The 26,122-nt window shown below is 49.4% G+C and overlaps 1 protein-coding gene across 3 annotated transcripts in view; it reads left to right on the top strand.

The window, feature by feature from the left end:
- Nucleotides 1-26,122, top strand: part of DDX24 (DEAD-box helicase 24) — a 204,826-nt gene that overhangs the window by 165,853 nt on the left and 12,851 nt on the right. For all 3 annotated transcript variants that reach the window (XM_086937721.1, XM_086937720.1, XM_086937719.1), the window contains exon 8: nt 21,222-21,351. In XM_086937721.1, coding sequence (XP_086793847.1) covers nt 21,222-21,351 — 130 coding nt within the window. The remainder of the gene's footprint in view (nt 1-21,221; nt 21,352-26,122) is intronic.

The following is a 26,122-nucleotide window of genomic DNA, read 5'->3' as shown; positions in this document are numbered from 1 at the left end:
GCGTGACATGTACTTGTTGAGCTGGTTAACACTTTTGGGCACAATTTGCAGCGAAATAAGAAAATCTGCAGATTAAGATTTACTACCTTGCATGGGCTCAAGTTTGAGTTTCAGGAATTGACAAAGGTTTAACAGAGTGCCTAAAAGCCTGTGACAATCACAGGTTTCTAGATTGTGCCCCCAGATAACTTTAGTGAATTTTCATATTTGTTCATGCTGAGGATGTTTTGTAGCATGAGTCCTTTTCTGGAATTGCATGCGGTGCATTATTCCGCCATCTAGTGGATGGGGCCGGAATCGTTTGTTTTTCGTCTTTTTTTGTTGTTGTTGCCATTGTTGACTAAGGGTGCTTTGTTGGTATGTCCATTCCCTGTGTGACGTCAGACAGTGCCCCAGAAGTTCTTGTGCATAGTCTCCATTTTCAGATTCTTTTTTCTGCCGTTGGGTCTGGAAGCACGACGGAGGAGATCGAAAGAATTTTGGGAAATAGACAAAAGTAAGAAAATGTACCAAATTTCCAAATACAGAGTTAAGAATGAGTAAGGGATGGGAGCCACCTTGGTCTTGATGGGGGGCCTGCCAGTAATCACGTGGTTAGATAATGACGAAGGGAGAGGCAGATAAGGGTCGTAGAAAACTCCTACTTTAAGTTCTGCCCCAACTGCCACCACATTTTACCCACAGAAAGACCCCCATGAGGTCTGCAACCTTGGTCTCCCGATAGACCACAAAAACAAAGACTGCTAGGTCTGTGCAGATTTCGTACCCAAGACTCAAGGTGCAAGGTCTACAGAGGCTGGAGCATTACACCATGGCCAGCACTCAGAAGATGCTGGTATCGCTTAAGGACCTTGGCTTATCCAGTGACTAGTAGGAGAACGTCAAGGAGGTTGAAACAGCTTGTTGAGATGTGTCGACTTCGAGTTCTTTGCTGCCAACACTGAAAAGAGACAAGTGTCGAAAAAGCTGATGGACACTGAAGGGAAGCCATCAAAGGCAGATAAGCTGTCAAAAGGCATTCTCCGCTTCGAAACACTTGTCGACCTAAACAAAAAGAACCCCACTGACCCTGCCCAAAGAATACCGATGGTGGCGTGAGACGGTTGAAACCATCGACGCAACCATCCACTCGAGGGGTACGAGATACAAAGGCAAGGCCTCTAGGACAGTAGACGCTGAAAAAGAGATCGGCGCTGAACAAAAAGCACTCTAGGTCAAGTGCAAGAAGAGAAGACTTGAAGGAGTTTGATGGCTTCTTGAAGGAATTCTGTATTTCTGCAAAGCCTTTGATGACTTCAGCGGCCAAAGACGACCAGTCTGTAATGGAGGCCCCAGCAACCCCAGAACCTCTTGAAGAGCCACAAGAAGAGTTCTACAAACTCGAGGAGGTTGAGAACACTACAGGGTTCAATGACCAGAACCAGTTCGAGAAGGCATGTCAGGATCTCGATGCAGAGTCGCTGGAGAAGGGGGTAGACAGCTACCCTTCGAGGCCATCTCCATCAGATGACCTATCCCTCTACAACCCCCTCATCAAGAGGGATGCAGAGACATATGGTGCAACTTGAGGAGGAAAAGGAGGATTCATGTTTCTTCCCCGAAACGTTATTGCCCTTACAAAAGGGAAAACTATCTGCCCCTGCTTCCTAGCATCCTGGACCAAGGGAAGAGGCCTTCTGTGAGCCTGCAGCTGCAAGGACTGTAACACCAATAGTGGAAAAGTACAAGCATTCCACTCAGTGCCCAAAATAAATTTGAGGAAGTGATCCAGCAGACTCCATTATAGTGACTACCACTAGGAAGAGAAACAATAACCCCACATCTAAGGTGTCACAACCAGAAAAAGAAAGTAAGAGACTTGACTCGGTGGGAAGAAAGATGGAGAGAGAGAAACAGCCATCCAAGTGAGGATTGCTAATTCCAATGCTCTCTTGAACCACTACGGCCAACAGCAATGGAATGAGATGGAGTCCCTCACGCATCACCTCCCGGAGGAATACTGCAAAAGTGCCAAAACCGTGATGCAGGAGGGAAGGGACATTGTTAAAACCTACCTCAAATCTGCAATAGATGCAGCAATACTGCCAACAAGTAGATGTGCACAGCAACAACATTAAGAAGATACACCAGTATCAGGTTTCAAGCCTCAATCATCAAAATGCCATTCCCAGGTGACGCCCTGTTTGGCCAGGCAGTGGATGACTCCCATCAGCATGTAAGAGAGGGGTTTTTTTTTTGGTAGGAAACCGGGTTTTAATTAGGCCCTCAGCTAATTGACACACTAGAGTACAATACAATACAATAAGTGAATATGGTGTAAACTAGGCAATGGGATATGCCCTAAAACCCCTTATTATGGTGTAGGTAAACCACACTCCATGAACATGACAACAAACTCCTAGGCACACATAGAGAGTGAAGATCAGGTAATCACAATATGTAACAACAACACAACAAATATATCTTTGAGATGAAAGGAAAAGGTCTTGAGTGGATCAAGTTGAGTCTTTTAATCCTTTTGAAACGAAAAAAGCACGGTAGAACACGCCAGCCAACATGTGTTTCGTCGCACAATGGAGAAATGCTCCGCGACTTATTCAGGGCTGTGGTATTAACTAATAGTCTGTAAGAGCACTCAGCCGGTGATAGTTCCAACCCGGCCGGGCTGCTAGGTAAGATGAATGAAATGTAAACGTAGTGCAGTGTTGTAGACAGAGTGTTACTCCACTGCTAATTTTCAATATTTGAATCCAAAAAACAACCGGTCTTCATTGCGTAGTATTAGTGACCATTCAGATCGCGAATGGGTCCTCTGAAATAGCAGGGCCGTGTTGCCATTCGAAATGTTCTCTCTTCAATATGTAGTGTCAATGCATATAATGGTCGCGAATGGGTCGTCTAAAATTGCAGGGCCGTATTGCCGTCCGAAGTGTTCTCTCTTATTGATTTCTGAATGCAGGACTCCCATCAGCAATTAAAGAAGAATATTGAGATGGCGAAAGCAACCAGGTCATTGCAACTCAGGGGTTCCTTCGGGAGAGAAGGAACTGCAACCAGTAGACCCGCAGTCTGGGCACCCTTCACATCTGGGAAGCAGCAACCACAGCCGCAAGGCTGTGCACATCATGCCACGCAGCATACCACTAGTGGCAACACCCTGCGAGACAGTCGTTTCGAGGAAGAGGAAAGGGAAGGGGTTAGCCTCCCAGAGGGGAAGGACCAAACGGTACTACCGTATGCAATATCCAACCCCACCACGAAACACCTGTGGGAGGCAGGATAATGGAATTCCTCCATGAGGTGGAAAAGATCACCGCAGACAATTTGTTCTTAAATATAATACATCACAGAAACTGCAAATAACTACTCAAAGAGCCTCCACAAATCCCTCCCACCCAAAACCAAAGAAGGTCCTGGGACAAGAAATAATACAACTTGTAAAGGTGTGAGAGGCTGGCCTGTCATATGATGTCCACTTATGTAAGAGGGCACCCTGCCCCAGTCCAGACAACCCATATGGTAATTTAAGAGGTCTTGGACAACGTTAGAAAGCTCTCGAAGTGGTAGCTGTGGAGAGCAGCCTTTAGGCTTAGTCCAGAAAGAGTGTAAAGCAGCTTGTTTTACCAGAATGCAATCTTATAGTATAGATTAAATGAAAAAGAATCACACAAGGTATTTATAAAAAAATCTATTTATTATATAATACTCTCAAACACATCTATATATCTCTCACCTGGAGATAAACACAATGCACACAATACTTTGCATAGAAATACAGTAAATAGCACAGAATACACAGTGGACCCTCGGGGGGAGGGGACCAAACCATATACTAATAGTGGCATAAGAACCTCGACTCGGGTCAAGACCATGTCGAGAGGACGTAGATGTGCTGGGGATCCAAGGAACCCCCCAAGGTGAGTGACTAGGAACCCCACGAGAGCGTGTGCAGTGTGGGAACACGACCGTGTTCTCCGTACAAATCAACGTGTAAGTCGCGGTTCGAATTTTAAAGATTAAGGACCCTTCCCAGTGGACTCTGTAGAAACCCAGTGGAAGCCAGAAGGTTTGAGAGCCACCCCACCAATGGATACCCTAGTACCCACGCTGTCTACACCCGGGAAGCCGTATGCATAGGTGTGAATTGGTGTCGGAATCCGCTCTCGAACCCAATGGAGGACTTCAGGAAAGTGCCACTGCTGAAGGAGAAAATGTCCGGTGGAATCCGAAGGTAGATTGTAGTTGAGAGGTACCTGCCAGCGGAGGGGACAGAGTCTGTCACTCAGGAGTGACCAGGAAATCTGGAAGACGAATGCCCACCAATGTTAGGAGTTGCAGGAGAGTTGACAAGGACCATGACTCTGCAGCTGTGAGGACCAGGCGACACTGAGGAAGACAAGGAGCCGTGCACGAGCTGTCCCACATCTGATGTAGAGTGCTGAGGAGTTGGTGTCTGGCAGGATCACCAACAAGCTGTGGCAAATTCTACCAACCCAGAAGTCAAAGATGGTGCAATGTCGTGATCAGCAAGGTCTTGGGTAATCGCCACCAGCAGGGGAGTCAGGGCTGGCCCTGAGCAATTGGGAGAGCCCAAAAGAAGCAAAAATTACCCTCAACAGGACCCACAGGCAGGAGGCACTGGAGTCGCAAGACGACCTTGAGCAGCTCACCAAAATATGCAGACCACGGTGCAAGCAATGCAGTGTGCCCGAAAATTCTGGTCACTGGAGATGCTTGAGGTTGGGGCTACTTTGAGCCCGAAGATCTTGGTGGAAGGAAGCAAACAAGCCTTTGCAACAGCAAGTCGACGTGGTGCACAGGACTTCGGGTCCTGCGGCACCCGCAAGGGATACTGGCCTCAAACTTGGTGAGAGGGCAGGCCTTGAGAGCTGTGGAGAACTACCACCTGTGTTCCCGAACCTTTCGGAGTCCGTAGAAGCTCAGGTCAGCTTGTTTGCGGTGCCTGCAGATGCAGGGAAGTGACTCCTACACTTCAAGGGAGATTCCTTCAAGTGTCTTGGATGCACACAGGCCTTGGAAGGTTCCTGTATGGTGCACAGGCACAGACAATGCAGCAGACTGAAAAGGGATGAAGTCGAGCTCAAGCGAAGTCCAGAATACCCAGGCAGTAGAAGAAATGGTGTCTGAATTGAATCTTGTCCCACGACAAATCTAGGGACCCAACCACAGGTAAGCCCTTAAGTACCCCTTAGGAAAAGGGTTGGGATGATTCAGGGGACCCTCCCAGGGGAGGGTCTGGACAGCGGGGATGTTACTCACATGTTCTTTGTCCAGTTTCGCACCAGAGAGGAAGCAAACCACTCCCAGAGCTGGTTTGAACTGGACTATGCACGGAACACCAAATGTGCCCCTCATGCAAACTGAGTGGCGCAAGCAAGCGCACCCACCCGGCCCGATGCACTAAATCCTGTCTGGGAAGTGGTCACAACTCCCTGTGACAGGATACCTATTGCTCTGCCTCCCCCTGCTCGAGCATGGCTCATCAGCAGGAGGGCAGAATTGTGTCTCTGGTCGGCATTAGCCATGTTGTGCTGCCCGAGTCTAGAAGACTGGTACCTGGAGCACCGATAGCATAACTGAGGGCTCTTCCAGAGCTTGGAATCATAACCCCACACCGTTTACGGTGTGGGGTTATGATTCCAACATGTTTGATACCAAACATGATGGGATTTGTTGCAGCCGTTTTCGAGATGTTCATTGTGTAATTGTGCGATGCCCCTCTATATAGTATATGGCAGCTTCACTTACAAACCAGGAGAATGAACTCTGTAGGGTCGAGGGGTGTCTTGCTCATGTAGGGGCACCCTAACACTTTTTTTTTTTTTTTTTTGGTAGACCTTTATTGCACATTTTCACATTTACACAGCGGTGTGCCTACAACCCACTTATAGGGCCGGCCGCGAACAGAGCACCACATATTAGGCAGGGCAAGCAATACATCTTTCCAGTTCAGACCCATAAGCAGTGTATGCTAAGCCCATGAAGGCACCACAAATGTTACAGAAGCAATGTCCAAGGTACACTATCAATTCCGGCCGTATGCCCTTATGTGATCTCGGTCTTTTTTCAATTTTTGCAAAACCAAAGTCAACCGTCAACTAATCCCAACACCCTCCCAACCCCCTCTATCCTGGTCCTAATGAAGACTTCAAATCTAGCAAGTGTATAAACCGTATGGCAGCCGGTTCAGTAGGGTACAGAAAGTATATGAACGTGTTGGGCATCACCCCTCAGTGTCTCTTACAGCACCCACAGTAGTACAGAGCAGCAAAGGGCAGTACAGTCTCATCTTCTCCCAGAGCAAGTGCGAGGGTCCCAGAGAATACCAGTAGTCACACACCCCACTTAGCAAGGATGTCCCACACATATTGAGGCCGCATTCACGCAGACTCCTGGCCCCCCCCCCCGACAAATTTACTATCACACTCCTTTCGCTATCAGAATCGTCCAGAGACAGCACGTATAGCGTAAACGGCTCCCATACATCCCGCGGGCGAGATTTCTCTGGCAGCCCCTCATAATAGCATTGCAGTTGGTCTCTGCAGTAGGCCATGTCATTCAGCCACAACTGTACATTAGGTGCCCTCCTTCCCCCCCCATCCAATAGCGATCCTCCTCTTAGCCAGCTGCAGAGCCAGGACCACAAGCCGCCTCGATTGAGCAGGTACCCCGGAGGCAATGCCCAAAAGGCAGAGACGTACGTCCAGTTTAACCTCGCTGGATATCATGTCAGTCAGTCTCTGTCACCTCCTTCCAAAAGTCATACACACGCGGACAACCCCAGGCCATGTGTATAAAATCGGCATCGTCAGCACTACATCGGACACATTGGGCACGAGCCCATATCTAACCAGCTGGACCGGCGTGTAATACCATTGGTGCAGAAATTTAAAGTGCAGGAGGCGAAAGTTGCCGTTGATCACACATCCCCCAGTCATGTTACAGCATTCCTCCCATTCGTCATCACTCAGAGGTTCTGGCAAGCTCTTATCCCAGCGCGCCCTGGCCAAGACCGCCCCCCCTCCTTCATCCTCCTGCGCAGCCTTATAAAGTCTAGAGAGCAGTTTAGTTCTGTCTCTGGCTGTGTAGAGCAGCTGTAATGCCCCAAGCGTTAATGGCTCCGCCGGATACGTTGGAAACAAATCTCGCACTGCTGCCCTCAAGCGTGCGTACACAAAGGTAGTCATAGCTTTATTAGTGGAGCTTGCCGTCATGTCCTGTAAAGAGAGAAAGGAGGTCCCCGGGAAAAGATCCCCCATGGTCTGAACTCCAGCCTCCCTCAAAACCTGCAATCCCCCGATCTCACTGGACACTGATATATCCGAGTGGTATAGTAGCGGCATAGCTGGAGCATATAACGGCAATCTGGCAGCCCGTCTACCAAGGTCCTCCCAAGCGGATGCCGTGCGCCGCACCGTATCGATCTCCCCCTTCTCGAATATTGAATGTTTGTTGGTTATCATCGCCCTTAGCTGATACGGCAAGACTGCACTAGCCTCAAGCGCCACATGTGGGGTGTATGGCGGAGCATCGATCCAGTAACTAGCAAATTGAGCTTGCGCGCATAGGTAATAAAGCTTCATGTCCGGTAGGGCGAGCCCGCCCAGTGCATGCGGCTTAATCATGACATCCCAAGTCACACGCGGTTTCTTGCCAGCCCAGGTGAGCGAGATCAAAAGGGACTTCAGCCGTGCGAAAAAGTGCGATTTCAACGAGACCGGGACATTCACAAAGAGATAAAGAAATTTCGGCAGCACTACCATTTTAATCAAAGAAGTACGATCAGCAAGCGTCAGAGGGAGCCGAGTCCATCTCGCCACCTGATCCTCCAGCTTAGAGATGGCTACTCCATAGTTAGCCCTTATAACTTCCTGGCAATCCCTATGTACCCAGATGCCCAGATAGCGAACCGAGTCCGTCGCCCACTCCAGAGGGAACTCCAGTGGAACCCGGCTGGTCACATCCGTGAGTGGGAGTATCACCGATTTGTCCCAGTTTATAGTCCACCCGGAGTGTCGACCAAACCTAATAAATTCGCGAAGTATATTTTCAAGATGAAGCGATGGATCTCTTACATACAGGACCATGTCGTCCGCATACATCGACACAGCCAGAGACCTGAGGGGGAATTTCAACGCTGCTTCCGCATACCTCTGCCGCAGAATACAGGCCAGAGGCTCCATCATGATGGCAAATAATAGCGGCGATAGCGGACACCCCTGCCTTGTTCCCCTCTGGATCGGGAATGACGAGGAGACATGCCCGTTGACCCTGACTCTTGCAGTCGGCGCGGTGTACAATAGAGCGATAAGTGAAGTGAAGAAAAAAGGCACCCCCATCCGGTGCAAGACAGTCAGCATATATTTCCATGCCACCGAATCAAACGCCTTGGCCGCGTCAAGCATGACTGCAGCCGCAGGGAGATCTGGCTTGAGTAGGTGCAATACAGCGAAAAGTGTCCGCAGATTATGCGTCGTGGACCTGAGAGGAATGAAACCTGATTGGTCCGGCAGGACCATGACTGGCAGGAGTAAACGTAGTTTCGTAGCCAACACTTTGGCAATAATTTTGACATCAGTATTCATAAGTGAGAGGGGGCGATATGAATCACATTTATTTGGCGGTTTCCCAGGTTTAGGCAGCGCCACCAAGAGTGCCTCTCTCATGGTCGCTGGAAGCCGTCCGCGCTCAAACGCCTCTTCCAAGACCTGCGCCAGCTGAGGAATCAGGATATCCGCATATTTTTTTATAAAATTCGGAGGGCAGACCATCCGTGCCGGCCGCCTTCCCATTCGGAAGTGCCGCAATGGCGTCCCTGAATTCAGCTTCCGTAATATGGTGCATTAGGAATTCTTGCTGACCTTTGGAAAGCCATACCAAGGCAACACCCTCCAGATATCGGTCCACCTCCTCCTCGTCAGCCGTGTCCCTCCGCTCATAGAGTTGCGCATAATGCTTCGAGAAGCAGGCTAAGATACCCTCAGTGGTGGTCACCACTTCCCCCTGATCCTCAATCTCTTGCACCGTGCAGTGGCGTGCCCACGGCTCCCTGATGCGATCCGCCAGTCCCTTTCCTGGCCTTCCCCCTTCGCCATAGTATCTAGCAGTAGCATGCTTAGCCAAGAATTTCACCTCTTGCTCCGCCAACTCATTGTATTCAGTGACCTTCCCTCTGATGTCTGCAAGTGTCGTGCCCTGTACGCCCCCTTCCAACTGTCTCTCGAGGGATAGTAACTCCCTTTCCAGCCTGGACATGGAGTCCCTGATAGACGTGAGCACCCCTGATTTCAAGCCTATACATGCACCTCTCACCGTCTCCTTGAAGGCCTCCCACACCGTACTTATATCATCAACAGACCCCACATTATTAACAAAGAACTCCTCCACGATCTGTCCCAGGCGTTCAGAAAGCACTTGGTCGGTCAGTATCCCCGGAGAAAGTCTCCAAGTGAAAGGGGCCGGGGCATGTGTTGGAATCTGCAATACCAGTGTGGCAGGAGCGTGATCCGAAATAGTGCGAGGCAAGTGAGCAGCATCCACCACCCAACCACACACATCCCTAGTCGCCAGCCAGAAGTCTAGTCTCGACCATGTATCGTGTGCTGAAGTGTAGCAAGTACCCACTCGCACAGTTGGATTACGTAGTCTCCACACATCCAGCAGTTGCAGCCCAGTCATACCCTCACACACCGCTTCCGCCGCCCTCTTGCGCACAACAGGCCTGTCATGTTTCTTGTCCAGCACTAAATCGAGCGTGACATTCCAATCTCCCCCGCACAAGATAGCTGACGGTGCAAGCAAATAAAGTTTGTTCCAGAGCATTACATAGAAATCAGGATCGTCAATATTTGGACCATACACATTGAGTAAAGTAATCAGCGTACCACACAACTTGCCCTGCACAATAATAAACCTTCCTTCCTGGTCAATTTCCTCGTGCACCACTTCAAATGGTATATTTCTCTTGATCAAAATCATCACCCCCCGAGCATAGGAAGAGTACTTAGTGGCCAGTCGCACCCCCGCCCACTGTCTGCCCACCATTTCAGCCGCCCTGCCCTGAAGATGCGTTTCCTGAAGAAACACCACCTGAGCGCCATGTCGATTCAAAAATGCAAGCATTTGTCTCGTCTTTTGTGGCCTATTAAGACCCCGCACATTCCACGTTATGCATGTGACCTTATCCCCCTGTCCATAACTCTCATTCTGTAAGCCTCCCAAGCGCCAATAGAACCGCCACCCTGCCCATCCCAGAAAACTCACCCCTGCACCCCACAAACCATAAGCAACATGAGCATCTTCGTAGAAGAAACGGACCCTCAACCGGAGGAGTCGAACGTATGGTATCAGCAACACAGACCCCACATCCCAGACCAGGACAGTAAACAATCCCTTAACAGCCCTCAAACCCCCTTCCCCCATCCCACCACCCACTTCAGCGCACCAAATTAGCCGAAGCCATCCCGAAACCCAACTTTGCACAACCCCCAACATTTCAAACAACAGTGTGTGGGGATCTCCCTTATCGGGGGCGTAGCGGCACACTTCTCCCGCCAAGAGGCGACGGGAGCGTGGACCACGCTCAATCAGAACATCTCCAACCTTACAACCCTGATCCCGTGATCAAGCACCCAGTATTGTGCCAACAGTTTATAGTACATTACTAGGAGAGCCCCGGATGTGCCTACAACCAAGTGCGCTATAGATTCATCCGAAGGCCCTGTCATCCATAGGGCAGTCCCAGTACGAGCCCCCCAGAGCCCACCACCTTTCAATCGTGTGTGCTGGGTATAGAGTCAGCCAAACGTAAGACGACAGCAGATATAGGGATGCCACCCTCCATCTCCCCCCCCCCCCTCCACAATATCCATGTTCTCGCTCTCAAGCAATACCGGCCCCAGTGGACTCCTCAGTTCGTTAAAGAGAAAGCGAATGAGAGGTCGTTGGGGAGTAGTCAGCAGGGTGCACCGCAGCAGCGCTCTCGTCGTAGGTAATCAGTCAGAACAGCTTACGCGGCCTCGTCCTGCCCCTCATTCTCTGCCACATTTCTCCTGTCCGGCTCTTTGGCGCGTTTTCTCAATTTTTTGGCGTAGTCCATTGCTGCCTTGGGGGAAGAAAAAATCTTGTTATCCGCCGGTGGCCCTATCCGTAGGCGCGCAGGATACAACATGGCGTACGCAACATCATTAGTCCGCAGCAGTTGTTTCACCGGGGCAAATTCTTTACGGGCTGTTTGCACCGCCATGGTGAAGTCTGGGTAGAACTCAAGCCTATTGCCTTGATATTCAATGGAGCCCTTCTTCCTTGCGAGTCGAAGAATTGTGTCCCTGTCCCTGTAGTTCAGAATTCTGGCTACTATCGGCCGCGGCCGCGCCCCAGGCGGTGGCCGCTTGGCCAGTGAGCGATGAGCGCGCTCAACTATGAAGACCTTAGAGAGTTGTTCCGTTCCAAATATGTCAATGAGCATCCTCTCCATATAGTCCTCCATGCGTCCTACGTTCGTGGATTCCGGCAGGCCCGTGACCCTTACGTTGTTCCTTCTGGACCTCCCTTCCAACTCCTCGTTCTTCACCTGTATGACCGCCAGCACCCTTTCCATGCTGAATACTTTAGACGATACGGTGGCCAACCCGTCCTCCGTGGCAGACACCCTCTGCTCCACTTCCCCCATTCGCTCGTTTTGGCGGTCAAACTGCGTCGCCATTTGGTCGAGTCGGTGATTGACCGACTCCATGGTGCCCTCGATGGATTGTAGGGTCTTTTGCATAGCTATTAACGTGGATTCTAGATTCGGGGCGCCCCCCACAGCCCCCTCCCGGTCATTATCAGCCGGAGACTGGGAGTTCATAAGTGCAGTCTTTTTTGCCTCAAAGGTGAGCTTTGGCTAGTTTCTCTCCGGTCGGCCCATGACGGCAGCTCACTCAGCACAGCCAAATACACAATTTAGCAGTTCTGACGCGTCCGTCTAGGCCAGCCCAGTGGGTCTTCTGTAATAGCCGGGCGTCCTTCGCAGTATCAGCGCTCTGCTGTGCACCTGTCTGTAGCGCCGCCAAGGTCTCCGCGCCGGATAAGAATCAGCACCCCCAATCAATCCTGGCCGGCCTCTACGCTCCCCCCCCCGATGCCGCGGGGTTTGTCAGCCGGTAATACTGTGTTCGGTAAGGCCCCCTCAGCAAGCATACACCTCCAGCTCCGGGTCACAGCTTTCAACTTGGGGTCCGACAGCCACAAATCCGCGGTGTGAATCAGCAATTTGGCGTGCTTCCGCAGACGTTTAGGCAACCAACATGGCCACTAGTGGTAGCAGTGCAACTGCGGGCAGATTAGCGCGCAGTCATCGACCAGGGCATAGGCGCTGCAATCAGTGTCTCCGTCTCTCCGCCTTGTCTCCCCGCCGAGCCCCTCTCCCTGCCCCCACCAGAGTCAGCTCGCGCGGCGCGGCCTCTGCAGGCCCAGCGCCACCTCCGCAGCCCCGGGCCTGCGTAGCGCCCCGCCCCACTCACCAGCTCCGGCGGGGCCGGGTCCAGGCCGCTCTCAGCTCCGGCGTCTCACAGTGGATACTTCGCAGGGTAACTTCGTCTCCGCCCCGATTCCGCCGGACTCAGCCCTCTCCTTTGCAGGGTGGCAGCTACAGGATCTAGCGGGCGCCCAAGTTGGCCAGCAGCGGTAGTCCCGTTCCACGAGGCGCGGGCAGTGCAGTCGGCAAGCTCCCGTCTCGGAGCAATCCGTTCCCAAGTGCGCTTCGGACAGCCTCGGAATCCGGGCAAAAGCTATGCAGCAGGCCCCCGATGTCAGCGGGGCCCCCCCAGCTCGATTACAGGGTGCAGGTTGCAGAGAATATAGGATAAATGGACGAATTTTACGTGGTCCCGACAGAGCCTCACGCAAGTGCGGCCATCTTGTCCGGCGCCCTCTAGCGCCCCCCCAGGGGCACCCTAACACTTAGAACCAAGCACACTGCCTTCAGGATTTCATAGGCCTGCTATAGGGGTGACTGATTTTAAGTACAGTGACCCAAGCTATAGGAAACCTATCTTTTGTAAGTGGTGCAAGCACCAGCTTACACAGGCTGCAATGGCAGTCTGTAGTTACAGTTTGAATGGTCTCTCATGTGCATCATAATACATGCTTCAGCCCATGGGGGACCTCTGGGGTACCAATGCCCTGGGTATCTTAGTACCATATAACTGGGACTGATAAGGGTAAACCAGTATCCAATCTGGGATGCATACCAAGTTAAGAAAGAAAGCACTGGGGTCCTGATTAGCATGATCTCAGTCAGACTAGTCAAAAACAGCTTAGCACCTGGCAAACAGTTAGGGTAACCATAAAAGCAGATTCTACAGGAGGCTAGAGAACTCTTACAAAAGAGAGCCATAGAAAAGGTCCCAGCAAACGAGCAAACGAGCAAACGGGGGATACTTCTCTCCCTGCTTTCTGGTATCAAAGCTAGTTCTATTTCTGCGACCAATCCTAGACCTCAGATTTTTAAACAAGTTCACCCATTCACAACACTTCAAGATGACAACACTGCAAGGAGTAATTCCACCCTAAGTAAGGGAGATTATATGGCCACCCTAGATCTAAAGAACACTTATCTACACATTGTTCTGGACAAGGTACATTACCAATTCAGGGTACTACCATTTGGCACCAAGAGTATTCACAAAGAGCTTAGCGTCAGCGGGAGCCTACCCACCCATACTTAGACGATTGGATAGTAAAGACTCAGTCAAAAGAAAGATGTCACAAGGACATACAAACAGTGATTGCCACATTGCAACGCCTTGGTTTCACAATAAAACACAATAAATCTTAACCGCAATTGGAACAAGTAAAGGTGTTCCTGGGGCCAACTTTAAACTCCAGGGCTGCTCAAGCATACCCAGTCCAGAAGAGAGCAAAGGCAATCACAGAGCAGACTTGCCTTTACCAAAATGGTCATCCTCTGACAGTGAGGACTGTCATCAAACTCATGCTCATAATGTCATCATGCATCCCATGCATAACAGCTGCAAGATTACATATGCACCCCATTCAAGAATGGATCTTAAGGAAAGATAGAAATTGAAGTACAATGGTGGAGATTAATAAATGTGAACATGGGGAGATCATTCAAGACTGCCTCTCAAGGTGACCATAACGACAGGCACATCCCACAAAGGTTGTGGGGCGCATATAGGCAACCTGAAGGTATGGGGATTATAGAGCAGCGCAGATGCAGTAAAACACATCTGTTTCCTGGAGATGAAAACAGTATTTCTAGCCCTAAAGGTGTTCCAATCGTTCATAACCGGTCAGACTGTACTGATCCAAATGGAAAACTCTCCAATCATGTTCTAGCTCAGAAAATAGTGGAGAACAAAATCATTCACACTGTCTTAGTTAGCCCAGGAGATCTGGAGATGGGTTATCCAAAGACACACACCGCAGACAGTCCATCTACCAGGAAAACAAAATATGGAGGCAGACTAAGCAGGCAGGACAGCACCTCCCACAGATGGGAGATGAAACCAGAGACACTGAAAACAATCTTCAAGGACTGAGTCAGGCCAAGTATAGACCGTCTGCAACTCCAAAGAACGCAAAATGCTAACTCTTCACCTCCGGGTTTTCTCCACCACCAGACAGTGGGGAATGCTTTATTGATCAAAATGGTCAGGGAAATTGCATACGCTGTTCCTTTGATATCCCTGATTCCAAATGTACTGGACACAGCCAGGGACAAAGCTCATCCTCATTGCCCCACAATGGGCCAGACATACCTGGTACTCGAACCTACTAGGGGACAAGTGATTACAGTCAAAGCAGAATAAGACCTGCTGGCAATGTTGGTTGGGAAACTGTACTAACCAGACCCAGCCGCACTCCGCCTAGCTACATGGGTCCTGAATATGTAGAATTCTGTCACCTACATCTTCCACCCAGGACAATTGAAACCTAAGAGAAGCAAGAAGCTCAAGCACAAGGAAATATTATGCGACAAAATGCAGCAGATCCATTCTCCAGTGGCAACTGGAGAATGGAATACAGGACAGAACAGAAAATGGTACTAGCATACCTCACTCACTTGTTAAACTGCAGGTTAATCTACTTATCGCTAAAGGAGCACCTAGCAGCAATAGTAGCCTACCCTAGGGGAGCTTCAGGGTAGCAGCTACTTCACAAGAGATTCTTGGATGGTTCTAAGAAAGTTGCACCCCCAAGATCAGTTCCAGCACCATTGTGGAACTTGAACTCCATGCTAACACAGTTATCATGGCGTACCTTTTGAGCCTATGCACAAATTGGGCCTAAGATCACTCACTCTAAAGATAGCCTTTCTAATTGCAATCACTTTGCTACTGCAGAATCATTGAAGTTCAAGCATTAACAATACAGGAACCATACCTACAAATACACAGGGACATGGTGGTCATTAGAACCAACCCAAAAATTCTACCTAATTCCATGTCAACCAAAGCATATTAATCAATCTGGATTTATAAAGCGCGTTAATCACTTGTGAGAAGAGCTAGGCGATGTAAGCTGTGCTGCTTCAGGGAGGTTCAGTTGAACATCCAGGTCTTGAGTTCTTTCCTGAATTCCTGAAGGGAGGCTGCGGTCCTGAGGTGCAGAGGGAAGTTGTTCCAGAACTTCACCACAAAGTGGGAGAAGGAGCGTCCTTCACTGATGCTTTGGCGGATGCAGGGGGTTTGTGAGAGGGAGGTGGAGCGCAGGTGTCTGGAGGGTTGATGGAAGTTCATGCGGTAGTTGATAAAAGTCGGTCCTTGATTGTGAAGGGCTTTGTAGGTGTGGATCAGCATCTTGAATTGACATCTTTTCTGAATGGGGAGGCAGTGGAGCTTCCTGAGGTAGAGAGTGGGCCCCTCTAAGGAGGTAGAGGATGAGTCGGGCTGCTGAATTCTGTGTGGTCTACAGTCTTTTCAGGAGGTGCATTGTGATCCCTAGATGAAGTGTTTTTCCGTAATCCAGAGCCTGATGGTGACTAGGCCTTGAATGATGGTTCGTCTGGTGTTGATGGGGAGCCATTTGAAGATCTTACGGAGCATGCAAAGAGTGAGGAAGCAGGTGGAAGCAAATGCTGCATTCTTGTTCTTCATGGCGGGCGTGGTCTGCCGACATGGGAGAGGGCTTAGTTTTGGAGGCCACCAGCAGTCGTTCCATGGGAAGGTGTTCCTTAAGGTAATAACTTCCATTTTGTCTGTCTTGAGTTGTAGGCAGTTGTACTTCATGCCAGTTAGCAACGCTCGTCTTGTACTTACGGAAGTTAGCCTTCAAAGTAGTGGCGTCTTCTGCTTGTGAGAGGATGAGCTGGGTGTCGTCTGAGTAGGGCATGATGTTTAGTCCATGGGTTCGGACGATGTGGCTGGGGGGGGGGAGGTCATGTGGGTGTTGAGCAGCGTAAGGCTGAGGGACTAGTCTTGAGGAACACTGCAAATGATGTTCTGAGGTAAAAGGTGGAAGGCAGATTCTCTGGGTTCCTCGGGTTAGGAAGGAGGCGATCCATTTGAGGGCGACTCCTTGGATTCCAGTGTGATGAAACCTCTTGATAAGGGTGCCAAACACTGCTGAGAGGTCGAAGAGGATCGGGGATGCTGTTTCTCTCTGGTCCAGGAGGGTTCTGATGTCGCTGGTGGCAGCGAGCATGGTGATTGTTGTACTCCAGGTGTTCTATGAGTTGGTGGTTGATGGCCCTCTCGAAGATTTTGGCTGGGTAGGGGAGCAGAGAGATGGGGCAGTAGTTTTTGAGTACGCTTGTCGTTGGAGGGTTTCTTGAGTAGGGGTTTGACTTCTGCTTGTTACCAGTCTTTGGGGAAGTGGCAGGAAGGTGGCGGAGGTGATCGATTCATTGAAAATGAGGGTGAGCTTTTTGCTGATCAGCTTGCTCCAGAGGCTGAAAATGTAGTGGGGACATAGGTCCAGGGGAGCTTCTGAGTAGAGGAATTTCATGATGGCTGTGGTGTCTTATGTGGGGAGCTGGTCCTAGGTGATGAGCAGGTGGTCGGGGTTTGCAGCTGTGGGTGCAAGGCAGCTAAGGGTTTCTGTTGCCGTGCGTTCGGTTTGGAAGTTTTTGTAGCTGGTGGAGGAAGCCTGTCATGCTGCCACAGAGTTCCTTTGAAGTTGCTGATGATTTTTTTTGTGGCTGCAGTTGGAGAATTCTGACGATGTTGAAGAGTTCTTTCCTGGGGTTAGCACTGACTATGATGCGGTGAGCTACGGCGCTCTTTTTCGTCTTTTTCAGGAGCTGATGGTATTGGTTGTGGGATGCCTTGAATGTGTCTGTCTGTGGGCTCCTTGCTGGTGCACTGTTTCCTTTTTAGTCGCTTACAGTGGCGTTCATGCTTCGCATTTGCGAGGTGTACCAACTGACCTGCTTGGTGGGTCTCTTGGATTTGGTGGGCTTTAATTGGATATTCCTGTCTTCCCCTACCTCCCCTACCTCAAAGACTGGCTGCTGAAGGCCGGCTCGCCCCAGGCAGTCGTCTCCACCTCCATAGTACAGTGGACCTCTCGTATTCACTGGGGTTCTTCTTCAACAAACCAAAGTTCCATCTGACTCCCTCTCGGACACTCCTTTTCATCAGAGCCATTCTGGACACTGTGCAATTTCACCCTTAGTCTCCAGAGCAGCGAGTGTAGGATATTCAGGTTATGATACAAATGCTTCAGCCTCTATCCTGGATTTCGGTGAGAATGGTTCTGAGGCTGCTGGGCCTCATGTCTTACTGCTGGTTGAACATGACAGCTGACATATGCTCTGCAGTGGAACCTCAAATGCCAGTGAACTCCTCAGTAAAATCTTTCGGACCTGCCAAAGACCTGCAGTGGTGGCTGACAAATCGCAATTGGGTCTACGGCAGAGCCCTCTTCCTTCCCCGCCTCGAACATGCAGTGTTCACTGATGCGTCACTCCTTTGTTGGGGTGGGGGCTTCTGGGAGAGGTGGAGATCAGAGGACTAACTGGTGGAGTTTCAGCTTCACATCAACTTGCTGGATTTGAGAGCGATACGCTTGGCATTGAAAGCCTTCCTTCCATCCATCACAGGAAGCTATTTCAGGTGTTCACCGCCAAATAGTACTGCAACTGACAATATGCAGTAGGGTCCTGGACCCGGTTCCGGGAAGCTCCGCACCTCTGCACATGACTGGAATGCCAGGAGATCTTCCTGGTTGTACATCAGTTGGTGGGCTCATTAAACACTCATCCAGCTGTTCCTTGCAGATCTTGAATGGTGTCTCCATCCGTAGGTCGTACAAGGTATCTTCTGCAACGGTGGAGAACATTGGTTAGATCTTTTTGACACTGTCGGCGTGCAGTGTCAACACTTCTGCATGCTGGAATTTCCAAGGTGGCTTTCGCTTGGAGACACATTTTGTCTCGAGTGAAGCCTTGACCTCATTTATGCCTTTTCGCCTATACCACTCTTGCCCAGAGTTCTCAAAGATCTCAAACGACAGGCCTAAGTCATTCTTGTGGCTCAGGATTAAGCATAGAGAGTGTGATATCTCGAACTCCTGAACATGACCATCAGTCCTGCGATCAGGCTGCCTCTTTCAGAGAATCTCCTGTTGCAGCAGCAGGACACAGTTCAAACTCACTGAAACTCTATGCATGCAGATTGAGCTGCGACAGCTGAGAATTATCAACCTTTCTCCAGAAGTTCAGATATTATTTTAGCAGCCAGGCATCCCTCCTCTAAAACTGGATATGCCTGCAGATGGGACAAATTTGTGATGTGGTGTGCTGCCAAATCCATTAATCTTCTGTCTGCACCCTTATCTGACGTTCTCTTGTTTGCCTTATCCCTCTCCCAGAAAGGCTTTGCCTTGGGCACATTTAAAGGTTACCTTTCGGCCATTTAGGCGTTCCAGCTGGATCAAGCCCCACCCCAGTCCAAGTCACCTGTTGTGATACGATTCCTAATAGGTTTACAACTTGTTTCCTCCAACCCCTTTCATGCCCCAATGAATCCATAATTTAGTTCTTACTTTCCTGATGTGCACACCTTTTGAGCCAATGCACAGCTGCTCTCTTAGGCTACTTAACTTCAAAACAGTCTTTCTAGTGGCATGTACATTTGCCAGGAGGGTTATTGAGGTTCAGGCACTCAGTCAACCCTCTGTACACTACTTTCTTCCAACACACATTTGTCCTCGGAACCTGTCTCTCCTTTCTACTCAAGGTGGTAGCACTTTCCACATCAAGCAGAACATTAAGCTGCTCCACCTCACCCTACCAAACAAGAGGAGAGACTCCACCACTTGGATCAAAAAAGAGCGTTGTCTTTCTACATTGATCATACCAAAGACATCAGTGTGGACAATCATTTCTGTATGGGCGGGCTTTGTTGGAGCAAAGAAAGACAAAGAAGTGCAAAAGAGAACCATCTCCGGGTGGATTGTCCTCACATAAAGCCCTGGAACACACTGGCCAAGAAGTAACCCCCTGAGGAAGTTAGCTCTCAGAGTGCCTGTCCCCGACATCTGCCCGGCATCTACATGGGTATCGCCCCACATGTTCACCAAGCAGTACTGCCAGGACAGTCATGTCTGATGCATTTTGCCCTTTCGGCAACCAGGGCTGTTTTAGTATAAATAGTCAGCGGACACAGCTCTGGGGAGATATTTCTTTGGTATCCAAAGGTAAGGAATCTGGCTAGAAGTCTGTATCAGATTAACAAGTTACTCGCCTTCGGTAATGCCTGACTGATAGTCTATATAGCCAGGGATTTCTTACCACCCTCCCAACCTCCTTCTCTGAGGTCTGTCAAATTCATCCGAAGAGGACCTTACTCTGGCACACTGGTTCACGACCTCAGTATGACTCCATGGAAAAATAGTTATGAAACTGAGGTCAGTGATCTGAGGTGGCGCCTAGATAGGCATCGCGTATGTTATTTCCAGCATGGATGATGCCACACTGAGCCGAACACCACCACCTACTGGCGCTCAGGCGGATTGCTCAAACATTTCTGGGGCAGGGGTGATCCTCCGGAATGGCGGAGGACTGTCACCCCCACTGGCTCAGAACCAGCAAGTAAAAAATAAAACATTATCTCAGTGTAGTTTTGTTTTCATTTGCCTTCTCTGAGCCAGCTTGTGCACGGAGGGGTGGGGCCAGGGCATGGGAGGGGGAGGAGGAGAGCATAGGTGCATTTTTAAGTGTGCATGTGTGGTTGACCAGCCGTCTCAGGCCGGCCAAACACACAAGCCCACTTAGGTTTCTCCAGCCCGCGTGCATTGAGCAGCCGGGCTGGAGAAACCCCACAGACTCCCTGAGCGGAGCGTCTTCTCAGCCCGCCGAGGCCACTCCCCCAGCTGCTCTCATATGAGAGCAGCGCGGGGATTGGATGGGAGTCTGATGCTTTCATAGGATCTTTGGATACTGCAGCAGGGGAGCGCGAGGCGGGCGGCAGCACCAGGTAAGTGTTTACATTTGCATTAACCCTGTTTCCTTCCGCCGCATCCTCCCCCTGCGTGATTTCTGTTGGCCCCTCTCCGTGCTTCTGACTTGGCCCCCTGCTCACTTCTCTCCTCTTCCCCCCCCCCCCCTCTCCCTGGTATTTTAACGTGTCAGCAGTCACTGCGCCTGAGGATAATTTTAAGGTAGAAAATCTATGGCTAGATGGAGAGTTGACCAGTAAAAGTTTTACCAAAGGTAAGTAATATGTTCTTTAGGAATTGCTAGCACGCGTAAGCATAGCCATGTACTCCTGTTGGTAGAGCTTCCATGTGCCAGTGACATTCTAAATCTTGCCGTTCATATGGTGGATCATGGTAGGTTTTACCTCTAGAGGAAATGACTCCTCATCTTGCGTCAATTAGTGGTTCGCGTTTTTGTGTGCACAAACTACTTACCCTAGTGTATTTTTTATTTTTTTGCTCAGTGGCTTTCAAGTACCTGTGTGTCGTTCCACTCAAGTGTTTACGTTAGGTTTCACAATAATTATCTCAGTTCTGTCATACACTACCCAGCAAGCAATTCATTTCAATGTGATAGCAATGCATCTAGTGTGCACATTTGAAGTAACCCTTGTTAATCACTTGATGCTTTGTTTTGTGATTTTCTTTGTGGGTGTAGCAACACCACATTGAAGAATAATTATGAGGCGGGTAGAAGTAAACTTTATTGGGAGCTATAAAAACAGCAATGTGTGGGTTTTTTACCTTAAAACTGTGGTTGTGCTCTCTTGCAGGAACGTGTAGATCTGGCTCGGCAGATCGAGAAACTAGAATATCAAAACAGTAAAGCAAAGCAACACAACTCCTGGTTCCAACAAGCAGCTGAAGCTATGGAAATAGACTTGGATGACGATTTATTAATAGGTGAAGTGCATTTTAGTTTTAAATAAGTTGCTTGTGGTCAGTAACCAATAATGTATAGCTGGAGTAATGAATTGGAGAAAGAAACTGTGAGAGAGGATTGGCATTTGCCAGAGTGCTGTACGGCTGATGAAGTGCATGGCATGCAACCAGTTAAATGATGGGCTTTGTGGTCGCTGTCACTGGCGTTCACTATGTTTTCTTCATGTGTACAACATTTGTTAAATGCACTTAAGCGCGACCGGTTTGAGACCCTGGTTTAAATTTTACAGATTGGAGAGATTCACTTTCAAAGTTTCTTGTGGGCGAAACATTTGGTTATCGAATCATCTAAGTTCACATAGGAGATCATACAAAAAGTGCAGAACCCTGGCTGGAGAGGCCGGGCAAAGGATTTCAAGTAGCCAGTTATACAGAGAGCCCAGCGCTCCCCACGCTCGGTGACTGAGGTAATTGTTTGTAGGTTGACTGAGGATGCAGTCTTTAAAAGGCTTGGTGTGCCATACACAGCCTTAAATTTATTTATTATTTTTTTATTGGATAATAGTAATCAGCTCAAAGATGGAAGGGCAAATGGTCAATTTGTTTCAGCTGTATTTTTAGAACACTGAAGGTGCTTCAAACAGTAACCTGGGAGTACAATATGTAGCCCACGTCTGTCATAAATATGATAGAGCCAATTGGACAACCAAACAGAGATGTTCAGAAAGTAGATTTAGGGATGAAATTTAATTAGAATCCCATACCTGTGTGTATAACCCTAGGGGCAAAGGTGAGGGAAAGTTCATGACATTCAAGCTTTCTGCTGCTATAATAAGGGGAAAGAGGCCTAGTGGCAGGGTTAGAGGTTGGTAGAACAACGATGAAAGTGAAGGCAGCCAATGATGATTTCCCTTTTAGGTGTGTTTTTTTTTCATGTTTTTGCCTTATGATCAAAGGACATCTTAGTTTTCAGTTTTTTTTTTCTTTTTTAATGTTGTTAAGATGGGTTAAGTTATGGTATCCCTTGTGTCACTTCTACAGATATACACATGTGGATTTGACATTTCCTGTAGTTTGATAGTTAAATAAAAGGTATCAACACCCTTGTTAGATCTCTGGGTCTCTAGTTGGCAATGGTATTCACCTTTGTCCAAATAGGTACCCTTACTTCTAAGTCAGGATAAGGGGATTATACTCCTTAATAACCCCTGCTCACCCCCTTGGTAGCTTGACACGAGCAGACAGGCTTATCTCCGAGGCAGTGTGTTAAGCATTTGTGAATATACACAGTAATACAGTGAAAACAATACAGATGGACACAACACAGGTTTTATAAACGACAAAAATCCACAATACTACACTTACGATTACTTAAAAGGTGATCAAAGTCTCTTAATTCAATTGTTGGTAAATGCGACAAAGTTCTCAACAAAGTACCTGGATGCGTAACACAAAGTGAACAAAAGGCTCGCAAAAGGGGAGATGTGTCTGTTCCGTGACTCGGGGGAACGGTTGCGTCCTTCCTCCATGCTTGCGCAGAGTAGGAGACTCGTCGTGAGCCTTACCGGTGGGGAGGTGATGCGTAGGTTCTCGGCCTGCGGGCCCGTTGTGGTGCGCAAGATGGCACCTTGATGCGATGCAATGATCCGGTTCCGATGCGAGACGATGGCGCCCTTGATGCGGCGATGTGATGACGTCCTGGCAGCATTGCGACGACTCTGTACTTTGGAGCAGCGACAGGCCCTGCAACACGCTTCTCCGGTGATGCGATGGCGACTCTCACGATGGCGTCACGCTTCTCAGGTGATGCGACAGCAGACAGCTTTGATAAATACACGCTTCCAGGGAGATGCGGCGAAGGCTCGCTTCTCCGGCGTTGCGATGATTTCAGCTGTGGCGGCGACACGCTTCTTCTCGATGCGTCACGCTTCCAGCGGCACACAAGTGTCTGGAGTCAGAATTCCCAGCAAGGAAATTCAGGAGGGAGCTGGAGGTGAAGTCTTTTATCCCTGAGACTTCAGCAGGAGGCAAGCACAGTTCAAGCCCTTAAAGAATATTCTTTAGTTGAAAGTCCTTACAAAGTTCCTTCTCCTTTCCCTTGGCAATGAAGCAACCACTGCAGGCCAACCCAGCAAACCGCACACTGGCAGAGGGCAGTCCAAACTGGTGCAGCTTCCTTGGTTCTTCTCCTTGGCAGAAAGGTTTCTTGTCAAGAAGTGATGTAATGTTTTGGGATCAGGGTCCCAATATTTATACTCCAAAAATCCTTTGTTCTCTGAAGGCAGAGAGGCCTCTGCCTAGTTCAAACCAGTTCTTGAGCACTTTGTTTGCATGACTCTCTTCTTTCTTTCACTGTGCAGGGCAGAGACATGAGACAAACCACAGGGGGTGGAGCCAGCATTGTATAGGGAAGGCCGAGCCCTATTCAGGTCCCAGGTGCAACTCCTCCCTCCCATCTAGATGCAGATCTCTCTATTCACCACTGGGCTGCCTCAGCCTGTCTCCTGGAATCCCCCAGCCCTGTCACACACAAACCCAGACAAGGAATACACAACGCAGCAGAGGCAGGCTCAAATGGTTAGGCAAGAAAATACCTACTTTCTAAAAGTGGTATTTGCAAACACAGAATATTAAAATAAACTTTACTAAAAGATGTATTTTATTATTCTGAGTTCAGGCATACTACATTTGAATTTCTATGTTTCCCGAGTCAGTTAGGATTATAAGAATGTAATAATCCAACTGCCCATTCTGGCCTATGAGAACAGTTAGCCTTCATTAGTGAAAAACGAAAATGGCTGTAATTCACTATTAGAACATGCTACACACATCAGAGTATGTCCTACTTTATACTTACAATGCACCCTGCCCTTGGACCTACCATAGGGGTGTCTAATATGAAGCAAAGGGAAGGTTTAGGGACTGGCAAGTGGGTGCACTTGGCCAAGTCGACATGGCAGTGCACGACTGCACACAGGCCTTGCAATGGCAGGCCTGAGACACACTTAACAAGCTGCTTCTGTTGGTGGCACAAGCTGCAGTGCTGCAAGCCCACCAGCAGCATTTGATTTACAAGCCCTAGGCACACATGGTGCACTGTACTAGGGGCTGACCGATAAATCAAATAACCCAATCATGGAATAACCAATTAGTACATTAATATAACATAGGGAGCACTTGCACTGTGGCACTGAATAGCATTGGCACAGTGCCCAAAGCATAAATCCAGCAAAATCTATCAAAACAGAGGAGGAAATCCGTCAAAAATGGAAGGGAGATTATCCAGTATTTGGGTGTCTTTCATAGATTCACATGCCTGAATCATTCCCCGTCGCCGAGACGGGAGCCTCCGGTACATAAAAAAGTAATGTCCTAGGGACATACATAGAGAATATAGGCCGAAGGGCCTCCCCTTTGGGGCCTTTCCACGTCCTTATGTAAAAAGGACCGAACTCTCATCGTTAGCCAATCAGCTCCGACCTCCCTCTAGAACCTTCCCGGGAGGAGCCTCAGTCCCTCAGATTTTCTACCGCACGTTGTGCTAGGGAGTCTCCAACCTGAGCTCTTCAGGTTTTCCAAAATTCGAAGTCTCAAACTTCGCCGAAGTTCACTTTGTACGGAAAGGATTTTTATCCTATCATCGACTACATGTCGGAATCTAATAAGAAAGCTTCGTCCATGGCGGACTCACAGAAGAAAGCCCTTCTAAGGGCCTGTTCCTCCTGCGGCAAGCAGCGGATTCAAGCGGAGGACAAGCACGACCTGTGCTTATATTGCCTGTACCCTGACCACGTCACTGACAAGTGTAGGGTGTGTAGAGCCTTCCCAAAGAAGACTGTTAAGGAAAGGGAAACTCGCCTTCGCGAATGGCTCGACAGGCTTAAGGTCCGAGACACTCTGGAATCTTCCGAGGGTAGTGTCTCCGCGACCTCCAAAGTCTCCAAGAAGAGACCCAGGGTGCAGTCCCCTGGAGAGACAGACACTCCTCCTAAGAAGGCGCACAGGAAGCCTTCGGAGGCACGCTCCACCACCTCCTCCGTGTCTGTTAAGGATGGCCAGAGGTTCAAGAAGCCCGCTCCATCTACTAAGCGGACCACCTCAGTCACGACCACTGTGTCGACCACTACGGCCTCATCGCCCTCCGCGACGGCCACGACGACCACCACTGCGTCCTCAGGCGCACCGGTCTCCTCGACCATTCCTCTGAAACCTTCATCCAGTACGAAGACGGCCTCTTCGTCACCTAAGAGGTCTAAATCTACAGGTACGCCTTCGCCGAAAACACCTCATACCGAAGGCTCGTCACCTAAAACGTCGAAGTCAAGTTCGTCACCTAAAACGTCGAAGTCAAGTTCAAAAAGCACACCTTCGACAAAGATATCTCAAGTCCAAGGCCCTACCATCAGTAAGGCGGCGAAACTCTTATCCCCGCAAAAATTGATGCCATTGACCCTGACGGAGGTGCCCAAATCACCAACACACACGGCGGGGGCGCCATCTTCACGCACGTCGTCGGAAGAGACCCCGGCGCCATCTTGGAAAGAATCGAGATTGGTCGAAGTTTCTATTCACTCGATTCCAACGCCCTCGGTTCGCCCAACGGTGGAGTTGGCACCCGAGCAAGAACAGGAAACACTCCAGAGTGAGGAGTCAGACGAAGAACAGGAGGTTCACGAAGAACACCAGGACGTCCACGAGATCCGGGACGAAGTTATGTATCAAGGCAGCTCCCTGAACGTCGACACGGTGAACACCCCGATGATCTGTTTGCCACTGTCTCTGGTCAACGATT

Source organism: Lissotriton vulgaris, chromosome 9 (assembly GCF_964263255.1).
Source record: "Lissotriton vulgaris chromosome 9, aLisVul1.2, whole genome shotgun sequence".
Classification (NCBI taxonomy): Eukaryota; Metazoa; Chordata; class Amphibia; order Caudata; family Salamandridae; genus Lissotriton; species Lissotriton vulgaris.
This window is presented reverse-complemented; position numbering and strand designations above follow the sequence as displayed.